At 44.3% G+C, this 26,785-nt stretch overlaps 1 protein-coding gene across 1 annotated transcript in view; it reads left to right on the forward strand.

The window, feature by feature from the left end:
* The window catches only part of LOC126262748 (uncharacterized), a 280,472-nt gene that overhangs the window by 150,511 nt on the left and 103,176 nt on the right, over positions 1 to 26,785 (forward strand). Inside the window, exon 2 of the mRNA XM_049959559.1 lies at positions 24,114 to 24,270. Coding sequence (XP_049815516.1) covers positions 24,114 to 24,270 — 157 coding nt within the window. The remainder of the gene's footprint in view (positions 1 to 24,113; positions 24,271 to 26,785) is intronic.

Below are 26,785 nucleotides of genomic sequence, written 5' to 3' on the forward strand. Positions count from 1 at the left end.
GGTGACTTCAGGGTTGCCTTTCGACGGACGTAACCAGCTCTCCTTCCCTTGCAGGCCCAATTCTGACGATGAAAATTTATTCAACCAGCAGGATTTGAACCAGTTACCTTCGCCATCGCAGAGGCTTGTTTGACACACCCTTTATCGTAAAGGCTAACATGGACAACGGGAACCGAACCTGAGACCACAACATCTTCGTCCAATGTCATCAACGTACGGTGCGTTGTCGGAAACAATATTTTGAAAAATTTAAATAATGTCTATTAGCGTATAAACCGATTCCAGTGGAGTTGAAGGAAAGACACTACAAAGAACTAATTTGAATCTACGTCGAATCGCATAAAGCAAAGAAATATTTCCTTTATATACTAGTAGGTGTTAAACTAAAGCGTCACATCTGCTTCAGTTTACAATCTACCTGTATATGAACGGAATATTTCTTTGCTTTACCCGAAAAATGTCTCATATCCGAGAAACAAATTATTTAATGTAGTATTAATAATTATTTTCATTTCGTCACGAAATCTTGTGCCTCAGTACAAAATACCACATTTGCACTTACACTTCAAATAATGTAACAACTGCCGGCCGGTATGGCCGAGCGCTTCTAGGCGCTTCAGTCTGAAACCGCGCGACCGCTACGGTCGCAGGTTCGAATCCTCCCTCGGGCATAGATGTGTGTGATGTCCTTAGGTTGGTTAGGTTTAAGCAGTTTTAAGTTTTAGGGGACTGATGACCTCAGGTATTAAGTCCCATAGTGCTCAGAGCCATTTGAACCTTTTGTAACAGAGTTCAAATGGCTCTGAGCACTATGGGACTTAACTGCTGTGGTCATAAGTCTAACAACTTAGAGCAGGGGCGGGCAGGAATTCTGCACGTGTGCGGTGCACATGCACGTGTGCAGTTAACAGGTGTTCTGCGTGCACACAGGGGCAAGCTGGCCACCCGCTTCTCTCCCCTCCCCACCATACCGTCTCTCCGCTTCTTCCTCTGTAATGCGTTTTCTTTCCTGGCCTGTTTTATTGAATGAAGGAATAAGGGTAGTAGGAGTGCTTGAAAGTAATCATCGTTTGAAAGAGTACCTGTTACCTACGATACGTTTTATTTAATTATCACAGGTGGAGTTTACAATACGTTTAATGTCTGGAACAAAATTTCTACATACAGACAAACGCAAACAGTTACGCAAATTTTCATTACTGATGTTTGCTCTTAACCGAGACTTATTAATTTTCATAACAGAAAAAATGTCTCACAAACGTATGTCGAGCCAAACATTGACATCTTCGCGGCTTCACGATGGAGACGAGGAAACTTGCTGTGGAAAGTCGTGATAAAAATCTATCACACGTCTTGCCAAAAGGAACCTGTCTCTCAGGCGAGAATTACGCTGTAGACCTATTAATTCCATTTGCAAACTGGGATGAATATCATCTACAGAAACAGCAGATTGTCTCGAGAACTATTCAAAACCTTGGGATAAGTAAGATATATCTCCAAATCGCTTGAGAAATTCCTCTTTTATTGCACTAAGAACGGCAACATACTGAAATTTATTATAATGGCGTTCAATATTAAACTTCCGCTGACCAGCGAGAATACTGTCACATTTTATACATATCCAATTTTCACGTTTTTGCACAGAGAAAAAATTATTCTCCCATTCCTTTTTAAAAGATAGCAAATCTCCAATTCTCCGTTTCCTTGATTCACTCTGCATTTTCCGGTTACTGAAATTCACTACGTAGTGGTCGCTTCGCTTCAACGTCCGCAGCTTAGCCTGGAACTACACTGCGGCAACCTGCCGGCTGTCGCCACTGCTCCGTTCGACGATTGCACGCGAGCAGCACACGTGCAGCGCTGTCCGCTCATGAGCCGCGTGCAACGGCTGCCCGCCCCTGAGTTAGAGGCTGAACTGCCATACATAAATTTGTGATTCTAAGATGTATTAAAGAAGGAAAGGTAAAATTACTATCACTCGCATAAAAGATGAACTACAATTAAATAATCCAGAGAAGATTGCTTTTACGTTCGTGTATATACTGTACATGATTTGACGTGCTTTTGAATACTGTCTGATTCAAATTACTCGTCACAATTTTGTCACTTTTACTAAAACGCGAAGGTAGTAAAAATCATGGGATACAGATATGCACCTACACAGAAGACAGTTGTAACGCGTACACAAGGTATAAAGGGCAGTGCATTCGTGGAGCTGCCAGTTGTACACAGGTGATTCATGTGAAAAGGTTTCCGACGGGCTTATGGCCGCACAACTGGAATTAAAAGAATCGTAATGCGGAAGAGTAGTTGGAGCTAAACGTATGAGACACTCCATTTAGGAAACCGTTAGGTAATTCAATATTCCAAGATTCACAGTGTCAAGAGTATGCTGAGAATAGCAAGTGTCAAGCATTACCTCTCACCAAGGTCTTTGCAGCCGTTCATGTACTTCATGTCCCCAAGCAACGATGGAATTTTCATGGATGACAATGTGCCATGTCACCGGTTCGTATTTGTTCGCAAACGGTTTGAAGTATATTCGGGACAATTAGAGCGAATTATTTTACTATCCATATGGTCCGACATGAATCGCATCGAATATCTATGGGACATAATAGAGAGACCAGTTCGTGCACAAAAACCTGCAATGGTAACACTTTCTGAATTGTGAACAGCTATAGAGGCAGCATGGCACAATATTTCTGCAGGGAACTTCCAACGACTTTTTCAGTCCATGTCACGTCGAGCTGCTGTTCTACTCCTGGCAAAACGAGGAAGGGATCGTGCGTGGAATGCATTAGGACAGGATCTAGCGTGATTTATAGACTGGGAGCGAGATATAGCTGTCGTGAATCTACTTTCTTGTACGAATTGTACAGACAGGTAAAATAATTAAAAGTCTGTCAATTCCCTCTGACATGGGTGACTACTTACAAATAGCGTATCTGTCTATAATTGGATTTTCTTGGTGATTCCTTAAGTTATTCGTTACTCTGTAGAACGAGACTTTCTTATTGTAGGGTACAGCATTCACCTGTGGTCTTGGGGTGACGTCTTGAAATACACATCAAAAAGCCTTGACTCACGGGTTCGGACTGAGCCACTGCTTCAATTGTGGATACCTTATCAACAATTGAAGCCGGAGGCTTCCAGAATACGAAGTAACCCTCATTCTGTCAACGGACTCATCAAACAGGATGAAGGAGCGAACAGAGGTTCAGGGCACGCTCTTGCCCTTGAGATGGGAAACTGCAGCTAAAAGGCGGAATAATCGGCAATGATCCACAGCATGAGCATGCAGAAGGCAATAATCATTGCATTAAAAAGACACGTAAGGGGTATGCACAGGACATGTGGCCTGTTATTGGAAAAGTGTCATGATTGTTTCTCCAACGCCGAAAGCCTTCGGACTAGTCACCCATTCAGATATCTAGGAGTGGACAGTCAAAGAGGCGGTGACCATGAAGGATGGGTGGAGTAACCAACGATGGGATAAGATTCTGCAAGTCGGTGCATGGAATGACAGAAGTTTTAAAATATTAGGAAGACTAGAGAATCTGAAGAGGGAAATGCTAAGATTCAATCTACATATAGTGCGGGTCAGTGAAGAGAGACGGAAGAAACACAAGGATCTCTCATCAGACAAACGTAAGTTAAGATCAACAGCAGTAGAAAATGGTGTAATGGGAGAAGGATTCATTAAAAATACGAAGGCAGGGCAGAGAGTGAATATTATTGTGAACAGTCCAGTGATGGAGTTGTTCTATACAGTTGCGACAGGAAACGTAGGTAGCGATAGTTCACGTAATACGTGCCGACGTCGCAAGCAGTAGATGAGGACGAAGAGAGGACTTGTGGATATTGATAAGTCAGTAGGCAAAGGTAGATGAAATCTAATAATCATGGACGAATGGAGAGTGGTTGTGGGGAAGTAACAGAAGAAACAGATCACGGAAGAATATGAGCTTGGCAGTAGGTATGAGAGAGGAGAAAGACTAGTTGAGCTCTGCAATAAATTTCAGATGGTAATAGCGAATAGTCTGTTTTAGAAGCACAGGCGGGGGAGTCATATTTCGAAAAGTCTCAGAGACACGGGTCAGATAGATTCCGTAATCAGATATTGGATAATGACCGTACCCAAGGGCATGTACAGACTCAGATCACGTTTCAATAATGACGAAGAGTAGAATGAAGTTGTAAGATATTCGTCCGTAGGAATCATCGTAGAAGTGGGGTACTGAACTTGAGGCATGATGAGACAAATTTAAAATTCGTCATGAATGCCGATAATGCTATAAGAAATACCAGAATAGACACTTCAGTTGATGAGGAATGGACTCTCTAAAATGGGCAATAGCACGTGTTGCACAGACAAACGTAGGAACAAAGAAGGTAAGTCTGAAGAAACTTTGGCTAACAGAAAAAAAATACTTCAGTTGATCAATGAAGGAAGGATGTACACAAACGTTCAGGGAACGACTGGAATACGTCAATACAAATCCATTAGGAATGAAATTCATAAGAGGAACAGGTCATCCAAAGCGGAATTGTTGCAGGAAAGATGTGAAGAAATGGAAAAAAAAGTGACAGTTGGGACAACTGACTCAGCATATAGAAAAGTGAAAACAACCTTCCGTGAAATTGAAATCCAGGGTGGTAAAATTAAGAGTGAAATAGGAATTCCACAGCTAAACGCAGACGAGAGACATATTGATGGAAACAGTACACTGAGGGCCTCTATGGGTGGGGTGGGGTAGGTTTGGAAGTGTCTGTTGACTTGATGGTTAAAACTTGGGTCGATAAGGAAGAGACGACGGATTCAGCATTCGAATCAGAATTTTAAGTAGCTTTGGAAGACTTGGGGGTAAATAAGGTAGAGAGACAGATAACATTCCATTAGAATTTCATAAATTATCGGGTAAGAGGCAAAAAAAACTACTATTTACGTTGGGGTGTAGAATGTATGAGTCTGGCGATATACTATCTGGCTTTCGGAGAAATATCATCGATAAAATTTAGAAGATTGCATGGACAGGTAAATACGAGAGCTACTGCACAATCAGCTTAAAATCTCACGCATCCAAGCTGCTGACAAGAATAATTTACCGAAGAATGGAAAAGAAAATTGAGGCTTTGTTAGATGACGAATAGTTTGGCTCCAGGAAAGGCAAAGGCACCAGATAGCCACTTCGCATGTTGCGCCTTACCATGGAAGCACGGAAAATCAAAACTTGCTCGAAGGATTTTTCGACCTACAGAAAGCGTTAGACAACGTAAAATGGTAGAAGATGTTGAAACCACTGAGAGAAATTGGAGTAAGCTATAGGGAAATATGAATAAAACACAATACTTTCAAGAACTAAGTACGAACAGTAAGGCTGGAATCCCAGAAAGGAAGTTCTCTCATTAAAAATGGTGTAAGGTAATGATAGAATCTTTCATCCCTGCTGTTCAGTCAGTACATCGAAAACGTAATGAGGAAAATAAAAAAGGGTTAAAGAGTGAGGTTAAGATTCAGAGTGAAACGATGTCTATGATAAGATTCGTCAATGACAATGCTATCCTCAGTGAAGGTGATGAATTACAGGTTGTGTTGAATCGAATAAACTGTCTAATGAGTACAGAGTGTGGTTTGAGAGTAAGCCGGAAAACGACTATGGTAACGAGATGTAACAGAAATGAGAATAGTCAGAAACGTTTCATCAAAATTAGTGCTCTCGAAATAGGAGAAGTTAAGGTATTCTGCTACCTTGGAAGCAAAGTAGCTCCTGACAGACGAAGCAAGGATGAAATACGAAAAGACTAACTCACGCAAAGGGGGCATTGTTGACAAGAGAAGCCTAGTGGTATCATACAGAGACATTAACTGCAGGACAAAATTTCTGAGAATTTTCATTTTGACCACAGCTTTGTACAGTAGTGAATCGTGAACAGTGGGAAAAGCGGAATAGAGGACAACAGAAGCGTTTGAGATATTGTGCCATAGCAGAACGTTGAAAATTAGTTGGACTGATAAGAATGAGGGACTTCTTCGCCGAAACGGTTAATAAATAAAAGTGTGGAAAAACCTGACAAGAAGAAAGGGCAGGATGATAGGACATGTGTTAAGGGATCAGGGAATAAACTGCTTAACACAAGAGTGAGCTGTAGAGGGTAAAAACTGCAGAAGTAGACAGAGATTAGAATACATCCAGCAAATAACTGAGGACATAGGGTGTATGTGCCACTCTAAGATGAAGGAGTTGGCACAGGAGTGGAATTCGTGGCGGGAATTGTAACGAGTGATTTACGCTCCACGTTTCGGTACAGTGAATCTGTGACGTGTTTCATTACAAACACCGCCGCAACGCTAGAGTTTTCGGAGGCAACAGTTTTTAGCTCTTCCGGAAGGGGTCTCAGGAAGGGATGTACCGCGTATGGTACTGACTAATGCTGTGGAACGTGCGGCCTTAATTGCTGGAATAAATTAAATAACAGGCAGAGTAGCTTCTGGTCAGTGGGCATCCAATTATCAGTATTACAAATAAACGGAAAAGCAGCTAAATGCAAATTGCGAGTGGTATAAATTATTTCAGTGTTAAAGTACCTAACATTAAACTAGAAAAAAATTGTCGCGTTGAAAGGCTGGTGCTTTTACGGCTAATGCGTTAGGAAATTGGCTAATATTAATATTCCAATAATATACAAATAATGTCAAAGTGTTTGTTGTTGTACAATTATGCGATCGGTACCAGAAATCGCAAATAAAATCAACTGGACCACTACAAACGATCGTTTCTCTTATTATGTTTCGGGATTTGAGAGTAGGGACAGGAAGCAGTGGTCACAAGGCTTCTGACATGTTTGATTTGGTAATCTCTTCACAGAGTAACATCTACACACAGCGGCTCCTACTATTTCTCAACTTCTGTCTTTCCTACACTTTCTGCCCTCTCTGGTACCATTAAAATATTTACTGAAGTCTTAACAGACGTCTTATTATCTTATTTGGTTATCGTATTCATTATTTGCCTCTCCAAGCTGATCCTGCAAATAACTTCCACCTGAGACGCTGTGATTACGATTTTGAACGATTTTCCTGTAGCCTACGATTTACTTCAGTATAATAGTTTTCTGCAGACGTTCGTTTTCAGAAATTCCCTTCCCGAAATGAAGTCTTTGGTTGACATTAATTGACTTCTTGTAGTGGAGAAATTCCTCTTTGCATGAGCTAGTCTCCTTGTTATATACTCCTCGCATCCTCCATAAGGCTTCATTTTGCTTCTAAGACAACAGAATTCCTTCACTTCGAAACTATAGAGTCCACTGTTTTAATGTAATGGTTCTTGTGTTCGGTAATACTTGCAGGTAATCGACATTACAAAAGACAGTCTATGTACTGTGCAATAAACATTCAAATAATAGGAAAAAGTGGCTTTGAAACTTTCGTCGCATCCGGTGGAGTTGGGATATTGTAGAGTTAATATTTTAATCATCATTATATCCAGTTTTTGTTTAAGCGTCCTTGTCTGTTTCAGTTTCAAGCAGACCGCAGCAGATCTTTCCATCCCTTCTTAGGACGCCCAACATTTACTTTGCTTTGGGGAGTATGTTTGCGTATTAATTTAGGTATTCGTTAATTGGAATAGTTTGTGTGTTCGCGCGATTTCATTCTGTAATCCTGCATATTCTAAAGTACGCTTTTGTCACCTACTTCATTTCTATTTTCACCATTCGTTTTCCGTTCTATGAGTTTTTAACCAGTTCGTGGGCTTAGAAGTCTCATCTCTGAAGCTTCAAACATTATGCACTGACTAGCGATTAATCCCTGAGCCGTACATTAGATCTCGTACCGCCATCACCTTATAACGCTTTAGTACTGCATCTATTAAAACTTTTGAGGAGAGTGCGATTCATACTACATAACAACTGCTGAATCTTTTTTAGTTCGTGTTCTTGATCTCTGGAGTTAATATAAGAGATCTCCCATCACATATTTAAAGGTATTTATTTTTATAGTGATTTAGTATCGAACCAATTTAGAAAACATCATTCTTGTGAAATTAGCTCTTTACTCACACGAAGTGTTGAGTGCCGTCGGCAAGGGCTTCCAATTTTATTTCGTTTTTCTAGATTTCCAGAATGCTTTTGACACCGTATCTCAAAAACGGGTTGTAACCTAATTGCGTGTTTGTGGAATATCGTCTCAGTTATGCGACTTTATTCAGAGAGTTCGCAGTAGTTGTCAAAAAATAATCGAGTAAAGCAGAACGTATTTGTGATGTTCCCCAAGGCAGGTCCTCTTTTGTCCCCTGTTCATACAAACTATTTATGATACAATCTGAGGAACTGTCTTAGATTGTTTGCAGATGACACTGTCGTTTATCGCCTAGTAAAGTCATCATAAGATTAAGAGAAATTGCAAAACGATTTAGAAAAGATATCTGTATGGTGCGAAAATTGGAAACTGGTCGTAAATAATGAAAAGGATTCCGTTAAACTTCGGTTACACAACAAATCAATCAAACCTAAAGGCCGTAAATTCAATGAAATACCAAGGAATTACAATTTACTTCAATCGCGAAGAACACATGGAAAATGTTGTGGAGAAGGCGAACCAAAGATTGCTTTTTATTGGCGGGCAATTTAGAAAATGCAGTAGGTCTATTAAAGAGACTGCTCACATTATTGTTGCATGCCCTCTTTTGGAGTACTGATGCACAGTGTAGGGTTCTTACCACATCTGATCAGCGGAGTACATCGAGAAAATTTAGTGCAAGAAAATGTTCAAATGTGTGTGAAATCTTATGGGACTTAACTGCTAAGGCCATCAGTCCCTAAGCTTACACAATCTTAACCTAAATTATCCTAAGGACAAACACACACACCCATGCCCGAGGGAGGACTCTAACCTCCGCGGGACCGGCCGCACAGTCCATGACTGCAAAATTCAGTGTAGGGCAACACGTTTTGTATTATCGACAAATAGGGGAAAGGGTGTCATGGAGATGATACAGGTACGTGATACAGGATTTGGGATGGACATCACTAAAACCAAGGCGTTTCTCGCTGCGGCCGGAATTTCTCACGAAATTTCGATCACGAACTTTCTCCTCCGAATGCGAAAATATTTTGTTGACGCCGACCTACATAATGAGAAACGATCATCGTAATAAAATAAGGGAAACCAGAGCTCGCACGGAAGGATATAGGTGTTCCTATTTCCGAGCGCTGTTTGACAGAATTATGAAGGTGGTTCGATGAACTCTCTGCCAAGCACTTACGTGTGATTTGCAGAGTATCTGTGAAAATGTAGATGTGGACGTAGATTATTATTTTTGATCTATGATGGTCCTTACCTTGGAATGCTATTATCTTGCTTTTTTTCTTTAGATATTTTCAAATTATAATCATTTGCTACCTTGAGCAAGGACGCAATTGCTCTCTCCAATTTATCCTCCGAGACCGTTAAGATTATTTGATAATATGCAGACGGATGAGTATTTACTACTTTATTCTTAAGAATATGATGCAAAACTTCAATGTACCACGTTTTTACGACGTCATCTAAGTAAAAATAAAGTTATATGGGTGATAAAGGACACCTTTGTTTCACACCTGGAGAGATGGTTCTCATAAACTGACTTCCTTTTTGTAAGAAACGGTTTTTGTAAATGGACTTTCTATTCGTACCTTGATTTGAATTGCACTTACTAGATGCTGAGGTATATCATGCTTTTCTAAAATGTCACATATTTTAACTACTTTAAATTTATCAAAAGCTTTCTCGTAGTCGACAAAGGCTACTTCATAGGCTGGTCATATTCTCTGTCTTTCTCAATAATTTAGCAGGCTGGAAAAGCACTTTGCAAGCAACAGATTTCCATGCGAGACTCAGTCCTTTCATCTATTAGAATCTTTTCCGAAAGAATCATCTATCCAAAGTTCAAAAGACAAGTATCCCAGTAACTGTCATCCATTCTGCTGCCCAGTTATTTTAAAAATAATGAAATAACAACCACAGTTTGCTGATATTCTGGTATGTCACTGATTTTCCATCAAATATTTACAAAATTTAATAGCATTTATATTACTCAAGGCCTGCAGCGGAGTTGATATTTTGTGAAGACACGTTACAGTCATTTTTCCAGGACGCCGCTGTTTTTATGAATGTTAATTCACGAGTTGTACATTTTGACGATAAGGTTATTTCAGTTGCATTGCCATTTTGAAGAGATTTCCATATATCATCGTTGACGTTGTAACTGTCATATATTTAAGCGTATCCTGTTTATAGCGCAAATATTTATAAAATTTAACAGCATTTTTTATTCCACAGGGCCTGCAGCGTGATTCATATCTCGTAAAGGCACATTAAGTTTATTATTATGCCAGGAATATATACATGTATATACATTCCTAAACAGTAGATGATGTTGAGAAATTTTGAGCGAAATTTTCGTTTTCTATAAATTTGGCAGCTTCACTTGACAGAAGTCAACGAACATGAGTCACGTAGAACTGTCAAGTTTAAAGAAAACCAAAATTTCAACAAAATTTACTATACAACAACATCTATGGTTTCCATGCTAGGGACCAATTGCTCAATCACACTTCGTTACAGTGACTGCGGTCTAATAGGCCCTGCACCATGCGGCAACAGTTATACACCACTGGCCATTAAAATTGCTACACCACGAAGACGACGTGCTACAAACGCGAAATTTAACCGACAGGAAGAAGATGCTGTGATATGCAAATGATTAGCTTTTCAGAGCATTTACACAAGGTTGGTGCCGGTGGCGACACCTACAACGTGCTGACATGAGAAAAGTTTCCAACCCATTTCTCATACACAAACAGCAGTTGACCGGCGTTGCCTGGTGAATCGTTGCTCTGATGCCTCGTGTAAGGAGGAGAAATGCGTACCATCACGTTTCCGACTTTAATAAAGGTCGGGTTGTAGCCTATCGCGGTTGAGGTTTGTCGTATCGCGACATTGCTGCTCGCGTTGGTCGAGATCCAATGACTGTTAGCAGAATACGGAATCGGTGGGTTCAGGAGGGTAATATGAAACACCCTGCTGGATCCCAAGGGCCTCGTATCACTAGCAGTCGAGATGACAGGCATTTTATCCGCATGTCTGTAACGGATTGTCCAGCCACGTCTCGATCCCTGAGTCAACAGATGGGGACGCTTGCAAGACAACAACCATCTGCACGAACAGTTCGACGACGATGGCAGCAGCATGGACTATATCAGCTCTCAGACCGTGGCTGCGGTTACCCTTCATTTTTTGGGATGAATCCAGTTTCTGTTTACAGCATCATGATGGTCGCATCCGTGTTTGGCGACATCGCGGTGAACGCACATTGGAAACGTGTATTCGTCATCGCCATACTGGCTTATCACCAGGCGTGATGGTATGGGGTACCATTGGTTACACGTGTCGGTCACCTCTTGTTCGCATTGACGGCACTTTGAACAGTGTACGTTACATTTCAGGTGTGTCACGACCCATGGCTCTACCCTTCATTCGACCCCTGCGTAATCCCACAATTCAACAGGATAATGCACTGCCGCATGTTGCAGGTCCTGTACGGGCCTTTCTGGATACAGAAAATGTTCGACTGCTGCCCTGGCCAGCACATTCTCCAGATCTCTCACCGGTTGAAAACGTCTGGTCAATGGTGGCCGATCAACTGGCTCGTCACAATACGCCAGTCACTACTCTTGATGAATTATGGTATCGTGTTGAAGCTGCATGGACAGCTGTACCTGTACACGCCATCCAAACTCTGTTTGACTCAATGCCGAGGCGTATCAAGGCCGTTATTACGGCCAGAGGTGGTTGTTCTGGGTACTGATTTCTCAGGAACTATGCACCCAAATTGCGTGAAAATGTAATCACATGTCAATTCTAGTATATCATATTTGTCCAATGAATACCCGTTCATCATCTGGCATTTCTTCTTGGTGTAGCAATTTTAATGGCCAGTAGTATAGTACACATGGTTTCTTCCTAAAGGGTGGTACCATTCCTCATACGCTATGCCCTAGCGCCGTCCCCTGCCACAATTGGTAATGTTGTGTCCAATGGACTTATCTTGCTGAATCGCCTTGTAGTGGATGTGATACAGCGTTGTACACAATGGTTCCGTATTCGAATAGAGAGCTTGCCCACATGATGTTTACTTACGGAAACGCAAATGTCAATGGACAGCGGGCAACAAGGTTTCATCAGAGAACGACAACAGCATTCATTGTTAGCAACAGTGTTTCGCCGTTTGTCTGAGACAGCATCGGTTCAGGAAGCAGAAAATCATGAAGGGTTTACCCGAAATGTTCGGAAACCAGACTCGGACGAAAATACACTCCTGGAAATTGAAATAACAACACCGTGAATTCATTGTCCCAGGAAGGGGAAACTTTATTGACACATTCCTGGGGTCAGATACATCACATGATCACACTGACAGAACCACAGGCACATAGACACAGGCAACAGAGCATGCACAATGTCGGCACTAGTACAGTGTATATCCACCTTTCGCAGCAATGCAGGCTGCTATTCTCCCATGGAGACGATCGTAGAGATGCTGGATGTAGTCCTGTGGAACGGCTTGCCATGCCACTTCCACCTGGCGCCTCAGTTGGACCAGCGTTCGTGCTGGACGTGCAGACCGCGTGAGACGACGCTTCATCCAGTCCCAAACATGCTCAATGGGGGACAGATCCGGAGATCTTGCTGGCCAGGGTAGTTGACTTACACCTTCTAGAGCACGTTGGGTGGCACGGGATACATGCGGACGTGCATTGTCCTGTTGGAACAGCAAGTTCCCTTGCCGGTCTAGGAATGGTAGAACGATGGGTTCGATGACGGTTTGGATGTACTGTGCACTATTCAGTGTCCCCTCGACGATCACCAGTGGTGTACGGCCAGTGTAGGAGATCGCTCCCCACACCATGATGCCGGATGTTGGCCCTGTGTGCCTCGGTCGTATGCAGTCCTGATTGTGGCGCTCACCTGCACGGCGCGAAACACGCATACGACCATCATGGGCACCAAGGCAGAAGCGACTCTCATCGCTGAAGACGACACGTCTCCATTCGTCCCTCCATTCACGCCTGTCGCGACACCACTGGAGGCGGGCTGCACGATGTTGGGGAGTGAGCGGAAGACGGCCTAACGGTGTGCGGGACCGTAGCCCAGCTTCATGGAGACGGTTGCGAATGGTCCTCGCCGATACCCCAGGAGCAACAGTGTCCCTAATTTGCTGGGAAGTGGCGGTGCGGTCCCCTACGGCACTGCGTAGGATCCTACGGTCTTGGCGTGCATCCGTGCGTCGCTGCGGTCCGGTCCCAGGTCGACGGGCACGTGCACCTTCCGCCGACCACTGGCGACAACATCGATGTACTGTGGAGACCTCACACCCCACGTGTTGAGCAATTCGGCGGTACGTCCACCCGGCCTCCCGCATGCCCACTATACGCCCTCGCTCAAAGTCCGTCAACTGCACATACGGTTCACGTCCACGCTGTCGCGGCATGCTACCAGTGTTAAAGACTGCGATGGAGCTCCGTATGCCACGGCAAACAGGCTGACACTGACGGCGGCGGTGCACAAATGCTGCGCAGCTAGCGCCATTCGACGGCCAACACCGCGGTTCCTGGTGTGTCCGCTGTGCCGTGCGTGTGATCATTGCTTGTACAGCCCTCTCGCAGTGTCCGGAGCAAGTATGGTGGGTCTGACACACCGGTGTCAATGTGTTCTTTTTTCCATTTCCAGGAGTGTATGTTTACCTCTGTGGAAGGCGACCGCTGTGTCAGTACCAGGCAGTTGACCAACCAGTACAGGGTAAGCCAGACGATAATGCGGAACATTCTCCATGACAATTGTTACCACCTTTATCTCTTACAGTGTGCGAGGGCTTACTAGCGACAGACTTTCCACATCGGGGTTTGTGTCATCCATCCTGTTCACAGTTGAGGCCATCCTTAGGCGGAGAGGTATCTTCAATTTTCATAATATTCATCTGTGGGCTAGTATGCAGAACCCCATGGTATGGTGACAACGGATCATCAGCATCATCAGGCGTGGGCCGGGATAATTGGCGACAATATTTTGGGACCAGTCTTCCTTCCACGTCGCCTAACAGACCGTAACTTCCGGCGTTTCTTGCGGGTGACTTTGCCTCCCCTGCTGGAGGAGGTGCCATTGATGATTCGAGGTCTTCTGTGGCTGCTACATGATGGTGCTCCAGCACATTTCACCGTTAGCGTCTTCCCTGGTCGATGGATCGGACGAGCCGGTCCAGTTGCTTGACGTGATTGTTCACCGGATGCCAACTCATGCGATTTCTGGTTGTGGTGCCATCTCAGACGAGTAGTGCATCCAGATCCCATGGCAGATGTGGAGGCACTAGAGCAGCACATTCATGCTTCCTTTGACACTGTTCGGATGCAGCCTCGCCGATGTGAACGTGCGAGACAGAACATGCTATGCCGAGCGAGGTGGTGCAGTGGCTAGCACGCTGGACTCGCATTCGGGAGGACGACGGTTCAATCCCTTGGCCGGCCATCCTGATTTCGGTTTTCCGTGATTTCCCTAAATCGCTCCAGGCAAATGCCAGGATGGTTCCTGTGAAAGGGCACGGCCGACTTCCTTCCACGTCCTTCTCTAATCCGGTGAGACCGATGACCTCGCTGTCTGGTCTCCTCCCCCGAAACAACCCGAACAGAACATGCTACGGCGCTTAAACGAATCCGTTGAGGCTCATGGAACAATTTTAACATATATTGTAACTATGGCTGCATGGTGCAACGCGTATTAGACCGCAGTCTCTTTAACAAATTACGATTGAATAAATAGCCTCTAACATGTAAATCATGTATTTCCGGACATAAGTTCATGAGATCTTTTTTGTTCCGTATTCTCCCGTCGATCAGTCACTAGATCATGTACACGGCAGAAAAAAAATCGCCCAATTCAAACTACGCTACAAATACAATACGCAAAATTTTTGACAGCTACCACGTCAACGAAGACACGTGGAAATCACTTCAAAAAGGCAGTGTATCCGATATACGTTTGTTGTTGTTGTGGTCTTCAATCCTGAGACTGGTTTGATGCCGCTGTCCATGCTGCTCTATCCTGTGCAAGCTTCTTCATTCCCAAGTACCTACTGCAACCTATATCCTTCTGAATCTGTTTAGTGTATTCATCTCTTGGTCTCCCTCTACGATTTTTACCCTCCACGCTGCCCTCCAGTACTAAATTGGTGATCCCTTGATCAATCAGAACATGTCCTACCAACCGATACCTTCTTCTAGTCAAGTTGTGCCACAAACTTCTCTTCTCCCCAATTCTATTCAATACCTCCTCATTAGTTATGTGATCTACCCATCTAATCTTCAGCATTCTTCTGTAGCACCACATTTCGAAAGCTTCTATTCTCTTCTTGTCTAAACTATTTATCGTCCCATGTTTCACTTCCATACATGGCTGCACTCCACACAAATACTTTCAGAAACGACTTCCTGACACTTAAATCAAAACTCGATGTTAACAAATTTCTCTTCTTCAGAAACGCTTTCCTTGCCATTGCCAATCTACATTTTATATCCTGTCTACTTCGACCATCATCAATTATTTTGCTCCCCAAATAGCAAAACTCCTTTACTACTTTAAGTGTCATTTCCTAATGTAATTCCCTCAGCATCACCCGACTTAATTCGCCTACATTCCATTATCCTCGTGTTGCTTTTGTTGATGTTCATCTTATATCCTCCTTCCAAAACACTGTCCATTCCGTTCAACTGCTCTTCCAAGTCCTTTGCTGTCTCTGATAGAATTACAATGTCATCAGTGAACCTCAAAGTTTTTATCTCTTCTCCATGGATTTTAATAACTGCTCCGAACTTTTCTTTTGTTTCCGATATAAGCTTAGCTTTTTCTTTTGAGTCATCAGTCTTCTGGCAGATTTTATGCTGCCCGCCAAAAATTCCTCTCCTGTGCCAGCCTCTGCGTCTGAAAGCAGTACTTGCAACTTACGTCCTCAATCACACTCCTGGAAATTGAAATAAGAACACCGTGAATTCATTGTCCCAGGAAGGGGAAACTTTATTGACACATTCCTGGGGTCAGATACATCACATGATCACACTGACAGAACCACAGGCACATAGACACAGGCAACAGAGCATGCACAATGTCGGCACTAGTACAGTGTATATCCACCTTTCGCAGCAATGCAGGCTGCTATTCTCCCATGGAGACGATCGTAGAGATGCTGGATGTAGTCCTGTGGAACGGCTTGCCATGCCATTTCCACATGGCGCCTCAGTTGGACCAGCGTTCGTGCTGGACGTGCAGACCGCGTGAGACGACGCTTCATCCAGTCCCAAACATGCTCAATGGGGGACAGATCCGGAGATCTTGCTGGCCAGGGTAGTTGACTTACACCTTCTAGAGCACGTTGGGTGGCACGGGATACATGCGGACGTGCATTGTCCTGTTGGAACAGCAAGTTCCCTTGCCGGTCTAGGAATGGTAGAACAATGGGTTCGATGACGGTTTGGATGTACCGTGCACTATTCAGTGTCCCCTCGACGATCACCAGTGGTGTACGGCCAGTGTAGGAGATCGCTCCCCACACCATGATGCCGGGTGTTGGCCCTGTGTGCCTCGGTCGTATGCAGTCCTGATTGTGGCGCTCACCTGCACGGCGCCAAACACGCATACGACCATCATTGGCACCAAGGCACATCTCCATTCGTCCCTCCATTCACGCCTGTCGCGACACCACTGGAGGCGGGCTGCACGATGTTGGGGTGTGAGCGGAAGACGGCCTAACGGTGTGCGGGACCGTAACCCAGCTTCATGGAGACGGTTGCGAATGGTCCTCGCCGATACCCCAGGAGCAACAGTGTCCCTAATTTGCTGGGAAGTGGCGGTGCGGTCCCCTACGGGACTGCGTAGGATCCTACGGTCTTGGCGTGCATCCGTGCGTCGCTGCGGTCCGGTCCCAGGTCGACGGGCACGTGCACCTTCCGCCGACCACTGGCGACAACATCGATGTACTGTGGAGACCTCACGCCCCACGTGTTGAGCAATTCGGCGGTACGTCCACCCGGCCTCCCGCATGCCCACTATACGCCCTCGCTCAAAGTCCGTCAACTGCACATACGGTTCACGTCCACGCTGTCGCGGCATGCTACCAGTGTTAAAGACTGCGATGGAGCTCCGTATGCCACGGCAAACTGGCTGACACTGACGGCGGCGGTGCACAAATGCTGCGCAGCTAGCGCCATTCGACGGCCAACACCGCGGTTCCTGGTGTGTCCGCTGTGCCGTGCGTGTGATCATTGCTTGTACAGCCCTCTCGCAGTGTCCGGAGCAAGTATGGTGGGCCTGACACACCGGTGTCAATGTGTTCTTTTTTCCATTTCCAGGAGTGTATTTAGCAGATATCCTATTATCCTGTCCCCCCACCTTGCCAGTGTTTTCCACACATCCCTTTCCTCTCCGATTCTGCGCAGAACCTCCTCATTCCTTTCGTTATCTGTCCAGTCCAGAGTGTGATGTCGAGTGTTGTTAGTTGAGCTGCGGTCATGTGTCAAATAGTTTTATCTTCTGACTTCGGTTTTATATATCATATGGAATAGAATGACCATGAGAGCAGTTGTTTTTTTAATTTTTATTTCTTCTACAATGATTTTATATCGGATGGTCTGCCTCAAGTATCGTTATATCCAAATGACTTATGCATGTTAAGCTACATTCAGATCCGGTGATGGCACCTTTAGTGTGTTGAAACCGGTCATCCAGTAAACAGTGTTGAAGCGATCTTGGCTTTTGACTTCTTAACATTCATCTGCAACACCACATCCCAAACGCTTCGATACACTTCTGTGCCGTTTTTCCGACAGTCCATGTTTCACTACTATACAATGCTGTGCTCCAAACGTACATTCTCAGAACTTTCTCTCTCAAAATGGAGTACTATGTTCGATACTAGTAGACTTCTCTCGGCCAGGAATCCCCTTTCTGCCAGAGCGAGTCTGCTTTTGGTGTGTCCCTTGCTCCATTCGTTATTGGTTATTTTGCTGTCTTCATCGACTTGGTGACCATCAATCGTGATATTGTGTTTCTCGCTGTTTTCATTACTTTCGTCTTCCTTTGATTTACTCCCAGTCCATACTCTATTCTCATTAGATGTTCATTCCATTCAGCAGATCATGTAATTCTTCCTCACTTTCATTCATAATAGCAATTTCATCAGCGAATCGTGTCATTGATATCCTTATACATCGAATTTTAGGTCTACTTCTGAACCTTTTTTTCCCGTTATTGGTTCTTCGATGTACATTTCGAACAATAGGGGCGAAAGACTGCTTCCCTGGCTTACTCCCTTTTTAATCAGAGCATTTCGTTCTTAGTCGTCCACTCTTGCTTCTTGTACATATTGTATATTACTCAGCTCTCCCTATAGCGTATCGACATTTTTCTCAGAATTTCGAACATCTTGCACCATTTTACCCTGTCGAACGCTTTTTCAAGTTCGACAAATCCTATGAACCTCTCCTGATTTTTCTTTAGCCCTGCTTCCATTATCAACTGCGTCAGAATTGCCTAAAGCCAAACTGATCGTAATATCACACATCATCTGTTTATACCCTTGTCATCAGCTTGAAAGCAGGAGTTGTTAAGCTGATTGTGCGACAGTTCTCACATTTGCCAGCTCTTCCAGCCTTCGGAATAGTGTGGACGATATTTTTCCGAAAGTCAGATGGTATGTCGAGAGACTCACACATTCTACACGGTAACATGAATAGCGGTTTTGTAGCCACTTCCCACAACGATTTTAGAAATTTTGAAGGAATGTTATCTATCCTTTCTGCCTTTTTTCAACTAAAGTCCTCCAAAGCTCTCTTAAATTCTAACTCTAATACTGGATCCCCCATCTCTTCTAAATCGACACTTGATTCTTCTTTTTATCACATCAGACAAAACTTCCATCTCATAGAGGCGTTCAATTTACTCTTTCTCACCTATCCTCTCTCCTCTGCACGTAACATTGAAATTACTATTGCACTTTTAATATTATATCCTTTGCAGTTACTTTCAGTGGAAGTTGTATTGACTCCTGATTGCTGAGTCAGGCCTCCCGACAGTCATTTCATTTACAGTTTCTTCCCATTCTTCACGCCACCATTTCGTCCTAGCTTCCCTACCATTCCTATTCATTTCATTCCTCAGCGACTTATTTCCGTATTCCTGAATTTCCCTGAACATTTTTGTACTTTCTTCTTTCATCCATCAACTGAAGTATTTCTTTCGTTACCCATAGTTTCTCCACCGCTACTTTCTTTGTACCTATGTTTTTCTTTCCAGCTTTTGTGGTTGCCCTTTTTAGAAACATCCCTTCCTCATCAACTGTACTGCCTACTGGGCTATTCCTTATTGCTGTGTCTATAGCCTTAGAGTACTTCCACATCCCACTTCTTTGCGTATTGATTCTTCCCGACTAATCTCTTAATCTTCAGCCTAGTCTTCATCGTTACTATAATCTGAGTCTATATCTGCTCCAGGGTAATCCTTACACTCCAACACCTTATTTCGGAATCTCTTCCTGAGAATGATATCACCTAACTGAAATCTTCCCGTATCACTCGGCCTTTTCGAAGTATACCTCCTTCTCTCGTGATTCTTGAACGGAGTATTCGCTATTACTAGTTGATATTTGTTGCAGAACTCAGTCAGTCTCTCTCCCCTCCATTCCTTGTCCCAAGCCCATACTCACCCGTAGTCTTTTCTTCTACTCCTTCCACTACAACTTCATCCCAGTCCCCATGACTATTAGATCTTCATCTGCATTACCCTTTCAGTATAGTTGTACACCCTCTCTAACTCTTCATCTTCCACTTGCGACGTCGGCATGCATACCTGAACTAAAGTTGTCAGTGTAGGTTTGCTGTCGTTTCTGATAAGAACAAACCTACCACTGAACTCTTGACAGTAACACACTATCTGCCTTACCTTCTTATTCATAAAGAATCCTACGCCCGTTAACCATTTTCTGCTGCTGTTCATATTACCCTATACTCACCTGACCAGATATCCTTGTCATCCTTCCGTTTCACTTCATTGACCCCTACAATATATAGATTGAGCGTCTGAGTTCTCTTTTGCAGATTTTCTAGCTTTCCTACCACGTTCAAGCTTCTGACATCCCATGCCCCGACTCGTGGAATGTTATCCTTTGTTTGGTTATTCAGTCTTTCTCTCATTGTCACCTCCTCCTTGGCAGTCACTTCCAGATATCCGAATGGGGACTGTTTCGGAATCTTTTGCAATGGGGAGATCATCATGACACTTTTTCAGTTACAGGCCACAAGTCCTGTGGATCCAAATTGAGTCATTAATGTCGTTGGTCATTGCTGATACTTCTGCCTTTAGGGGCAGTTTCCCACCGCAAGAACAAGAGAGTGCCTTGAACCTCTGTCCGTTCCTCTGCTCTCTTTGACAAGGTCGTTGGCAGGATGAGAATGACTTCTTATGCCGGAAGTATTCGGTCGCCAATACTGATTATTAATCAGAATGTAAACAGTGTCTGGTTTCGAACTCGGGATCGAACATGTTTTGGTTACTAATCAAAGACACTATCCCTAGACCACGGGTTGTATCTTACAGCTTAACAGCTTTACAAGGTGTTATTCTGAAGCATATTTAAATAATACCATACTGAGATTTTCTTTTCGTGTGGATTTTCTGTTCCTGTTGTCTTTGGCACTGTCTTAATGAGTTAACGTATATTCAGTATTTAATTCTTGGAAGAAGTGGAATCCAATATGAAAAATTAGTGTAGACAGATGAAAGTATGGATATGAAGTATGAAGCAAATACTGAATACTTACATAGATGTATGTTTTGGTGTGTTTTACTGGCCGTCATTAACCCCGAAAGGAAAAAGAACTTAGCTGCTTTTCAGGTGCACTAACTTAAAATTCAACTTGCTCAGAACAAATATGAGAAACATAGGTTATATTGTTCATACACATGATTCTGAAGTGAAGCTGAATATGATTTACAAGGGAAATTTGGGTTGTCGATGGTATGCTGGATGACGATTTAGATGGTTCTGTAATTCAGCTGGAGAGGTTTTACAAGCATCATCGTCGTCTTACAAGGAGTAGGCTAGATAGTCTCTTAGGTAGTTATGGTTTCCTCAGTCTTCCATGCCTCTGCTATTGATAGGTGGTTATTTTCTTTATCAAAGGAATGGGAAATTGATGAAATCCACGTCACATAGTAACTCTAATGTTCCCTGACACTCTTAAATCACCCACGTGCCGCATACATTTCATTTCTTCAGTACGTTATCATTCCTGACCATTTCCTACTCCGAGCACTCCTTTGCGGGAACAAATAACCTCATTCTCGAACAAGAATATCTGCGCTGTACATCTTATTCAAAGTTTTGTTTATTGTTATGTTGTCTGTACCTCTAGTAACAGTTAAAACATATGTCTAGCAAGAGTTAAAAGAAACCCTGTTTTTTGAAATCTGACGCTTTTTCCTGCATGTGACATTTCTAGCACTATTTTTCGCTCACGTAGGATGCTGAGCCATGAAGGGGCATAATTCTTGCTCACATTTCTAATATTAATAGTCCGTAGATAGTATGCAGTCTATACAGTATGTTTTGAGAGTCATTTACTTTAATAATTGACACATCACAATCATGCAAAAATGAAATGTCAATAATACAGTTGAATACTTTCACTCCTGAGAACCTTGTCCACCAGAATATTTATTATAAATATGTATTACTATTAGTCACAAATTCTTTCGTCTCATTGCAGTCTAGATATATATTCATTGTGGTAGACTTTGAACTGCACCACTTAGATGTGAGTGGTGCCTTCTCTTCCATATTACAGCCCATAGTTTAGCTCTCTGTACATCATCAAATGCTCCTTGGATCAGCTTTATGACCTGGGGCAACTAAACAGGTGGATGCAAAGGCAATAATGAGAACATGGACGGGAAAATGCAAGTAGGATGTAGGTGAGAAGCTGATGTTAGAAAGGATCGACTGGAGAATGGAATTTATCCGGTATTAAGTTGTTGTTATAAATAGAATGACCATGGTATTTACTTATAATTCATAAAATTAAAATTTAACCTTTTCTAATGTTAAGTGTATTACTGAGACCTGTCGTATGCACTGTTACAGTCCTACATTGGACAATGTGTTCTTCTCTGTTTACAGCATACAACACGTAGTGAAATGTTACAAATATTTGAAAGCGGACACACTTAAGGAACACCAGAAATCGCCATGTAACAGAGCACATACGTAGCTGACATGTAACTGACTGCTAAGTTACTAAGTACAAAGACTACCACCACAGGGTAATACAGGAATTCGTGAAAACCACATTTTCCTTTAAACTGAGGAACACGACGATGGTGCCTTCCTTATACGAAGTTGTTACCAGCGTGGCCGGCCGATGTGGCCGAGCGGGTCTAGGCGCTTCAGTCTGGAACCGCGTGACCGCTACGGTCGCAGGTTCGAATCCTGCCTCGGGCATGAATGTGTGTGGTGTCCTTAGGTTAGTTAGGCTTAAGTAGTTCTAAGTTCTAGGGGACTGATGACCACAGAAGTTAAGTCCCATAGTGCTCAGAGCCATTTGAATCACTTTTTTTTTTACCAGCGTGCATGGCACAGGAAGTGAAGCGAAATTGGTTCAAAAATGGCTCTGAGCACTATGGGACTTAACATCTATGGTCATCAGTCCCCTAGAACTTAGAACTACTTAAACCTAACCTAAGGACATCACACAACACCCAGTCATCACGAGGCAGAGAAACTCCCTGACCCCGCCGGGAATCGAACCCGGGCACCCGGGCGCGGGAAGCGAGAACGCTACCCCACGACCACGAGCTGCATAAGGCAAAATTGTTTTTACTATTGTTTCAAATAGTTTCAGATATTTGGTATACCTTATTTAGTAACCCCCATTGTTATACTATTTATTAGAGACATAAGTAATATAGAAAGTTCATCTCTAATCATAAAATACCATAAAAGAATGTAATATGAAACCATTAATAAAAAAAATAAAGTTTTCGTTGAAGTAACAGTATATCAATATAGCGTTACCATTAAACGACAGAGCACCATCTAATGGATTGTGAATATAGTACAGTTTTGTAACGAAGCAGTAACCGACAGGAAGTGGCATCACAGTGAGATACTTTTAGATTAATACTCAACAAATGTAACAAGAGATATAACGGCGGATGCGCGACGGATGAAAACACAAAATCTATGCCTGTTTAACTCAAGACATGGGTCTGTTAACTGAGGTATGTTTCCACTTGATAGCTCGATAAATGACAACTTTCTTCATTCACTTTTTGTTAGGTGACTTAACGTTGACGCATCGATTCCTGCATTCTATCTATCGCTTGCGCCTTGTCCTGCAGTTACGCAGGGTCGGCCTTGGTTAACCGGATTTGGCATGGTTAATTGTAAGGGGTGGCCGGATCCCCCTCCTGCCACCACCCCGTACCCCCCCCCCCCACCAGGACGGAATTATTGTACCCCAGCTGTCTGCGTTTAGTGTAAATGGTGTGAATGGTGAATGTGTTTAAATGTCTGTGAGTCGTGTAACTGAGGCGGGACGTGGGGACCAGCCCAGTATTCACCTAGTATAATGTGGAAAACCGCCTAAAAACCACCGGGCGGATTTGATCCGCCACCGGCGCGCCTACCCGAGTCCAGGAAGCAGCGCGTTAGTGCTCTCGACTATCCTGGCACGTTGCATCGATTCCTGCATACTCGAGTTTAAATACGAAACCTTGTCGAGCCAGAATTGATAGCACGCAAACCAGAAAATCGTTAGCATAGCATGCTAGATAAAGAAACAAAATAAAAAATGAAAAGTGTTTAGTTTCCTCCGTAAACATCTTATCAGCTGATGTCACCACCTTCTGCCACTACTGAAGTTACAAAACAAATGAGTAACGTTTCTATTAAACAAATAACAGTCGTGCAGACTGACGCAACTTGAAGGGTACATCCAAGGTGCACATAAAGCTCTCTGCCTGGTGTTTGCAGAACGGGTGGCCAGAGACGCCGCGACACCCACGCTGCCGCCGACGCCGACGCTGCCGACGCCACCGCCGATGCCGCCTCCGACGCCGCCCCCACACAACCCCTGCCCAGACGGCTTTTCTGAGTGCAGTGTCGGCGGTTGCTGCTCCTCCGAGTTCGGGTAGGTCCGCTAGCCCGCCAACTTTACTCCCACGTAACACAATTTTCCTGCCCTGCTGGAGTCGTGGCAGTTATTGCGTCGTAAAAAAACATTCCTGTAATGCCCAGACATGTGGCTCCGTTATGCTGGCATTCGGCGACCGCCATATCAAGCGAAGACCCGTACCAACTGTGACACTTATACACTCCTGGAAATTGAAATAAGAACACCGTGAATTCGTTGTCCCAGGAAGGGGAAACTTTATTGACACATTCCTGGGGTCAGATACATCACATGATCACACTGACAGAACCACAGGCACATAGACACAGGCAACAGAGCATGCACGATGTCGGCACTAGTACAGTGTATATCCACCTTTCGCAGCAATGCAGGCTGCTATTCTCCCATGGAGACGATCGTAGAGATGCTGGATGTAGTCCTGTGGAACGGCTTGCCATGCCATTTCCACCTGGCGCCTCAGTTGGACCAGCGTTCGTGCTGGACGTGCAGACCGCGTGAGACGACGCTTCATCCAGTCCCAAACATGCTCAATGGGGGATAGATCCGGAGATCTTGCTGGCCAGGGTAGTTGACTTACACCTTCTAGAGCACGTTGGGTGGCACGGGATACATGCGGACGTGCATTGTCCTGTTGGACAGCAAGTTCCCTTGCCGGTCTAGGAATGGTAGAACGATGGGTTCGATGACGGTTTGGATGTACCGTGCACTATTCAGTGTCCCCTCGACGATCACCAGTGGTGTACGGCCAGTGTGGGAGATCGCTCCCCACACCATGATGCCGGGTGTTGGCCCTGTGTGCCTCGGTCGTATGCAGTCCTGATTGTGGCGCTCACCTGCACGGCGCCAAACACGCATACGACCATCATTGGCACCAAGGCAGAAGCGACTCTCATCGCTGAAGACGACACATCTCCATTCGTCCCTCCATTCACGCCTGTCGCGACACCACTGGAGGCGGGCTGCACGATGTTGGGGCGTGAGCGGAAGACAGCCTAACGGTGTGCGGGACCGTAGCCCAGCTTCATGGAGACGGTTGCGAATGGTCCTCGCCGATACCCCAGGAGCAACAGTGTCCCTAATTTGCTGGGAAGTGGCGGTGCGGTCCCCTACGGCACTGCGTAGGATCCTACGGTCTTGGCGTGCATCCGTGCGTCGCTGCGGTCCGGTCCCAGGTCGACGGGCACGTGCACCTTCCGCCGACCACCATCGATGTACTGTGGAGACCTCACGCCCCACGTGTCGAGCAATTCGGCGGTACGTCCACTCGGCCTCCCGCGTGCCCACTATACGCCCTCGCTCAAAGTCCGTCAGCTGCACATACGGTTCACGTCCACGCTGTCGCGGCATGCTACCAGTGTTAAAGACTGCGATGGAGCTCCGTATGCCACGGCAAACTGGCTGACACTGACGGCGGCGGTGCACAAATGCTGCGCAGCTAGCGCCATTCGACGGCCAACACCGCGGTTCCTGGTGTGTCCGCTGTGCCGTGCGTGTGATCATTGCTTGTACAGCCCTCTCGCAGTGTCCGGAGCAAGTATGGTGGGTCTGACACACCGGTGTCAATGTGTTCTTTTTTCCATTTCCAGGAGTGTACATTGTGTACAAATATGGCAGTCACGTTACGCGAGAACCTCTAATGTGTTGTGAAATCTTGTGCTGCTGGAAAACCTAACATCGCTATAGTTGTTTACGAGGTACTTCTTCCGGTAGTCCCTGTCAATACAGCAGCCCATAACTGTATTGAACCTCAGAGCGCAACCAATGATGCATCAAGTTAAGCTCTTTCAAAGCTAGACCGATAATTACAGGATAACGACAAGCAGTTTATGCCTTCATAACTTGTCCCGTAGAAATATCTGAACACGTGAGGCAATGTTGACCCTACGACTTATTTTCGAAGCCAGATTAAGGAAAGGCATACCTACATTTCTAGCATTTGTAGACTTAGAGAAAGCTTTTGACAATGTTGACTGGAATACTCTCTTCTAAATTCTGAAGGTTGCAGGGGTAAAATACAGGGACCGAAAGGCTATTTACAATTCGTACGGAAACCAGTTGGCAGTTATAAGAGTCGAGGGACATGAATGGGAGGCAGTGGTTTGGAAGGGAGTGACACGGTTGTAGCCTCTCCCCGATGTTGTTCAATCTTTATATTGAGCAACCAGTGAAGGAAACAAACGGAAGATTCGGAGTAGGTATTAAAATCCATGGAGAAGGAATAAAAACTTTGAGGTTCGCGCCGACATTGTAATTCTGTCAGAGACAGCAAAGGACTTGGAAGAGCAGTTGAACGGAATGGACAGTGTCTTTTAAGGAGGGTATAAGATGAACATCAACAAAAGCAAAACGAGGATAATGGAATGTAGTCGAATTAAGTCAGGTGATGCTGAGGGAATTAGATTAGGAAATGAGACACTTAAAGTAGTAAAGGAGTTTTGCTATTTGGGGAGCAAAATAACTGAGGATGGTCGAAGTAGAGAGGATATAAAATGTAGACTGGCAATGGCAAGGA

Source organism: Schistocerca nitens, chromosome 6 (genome assembly GCF_023898315.1).
Source record: "Schistocerca nitens isolate TAMUIC-IGC-003100 chromosome 6, iqSchNite1.1, whole genome shotgun sequence".
Taxonomy (NCBI): domain Eukaryota; kingdom Metazoa; phylum Arthropoda; class Insecta; order Orthoptera; family Acrididae; genus Schistocerca; species Schistocerca nitens.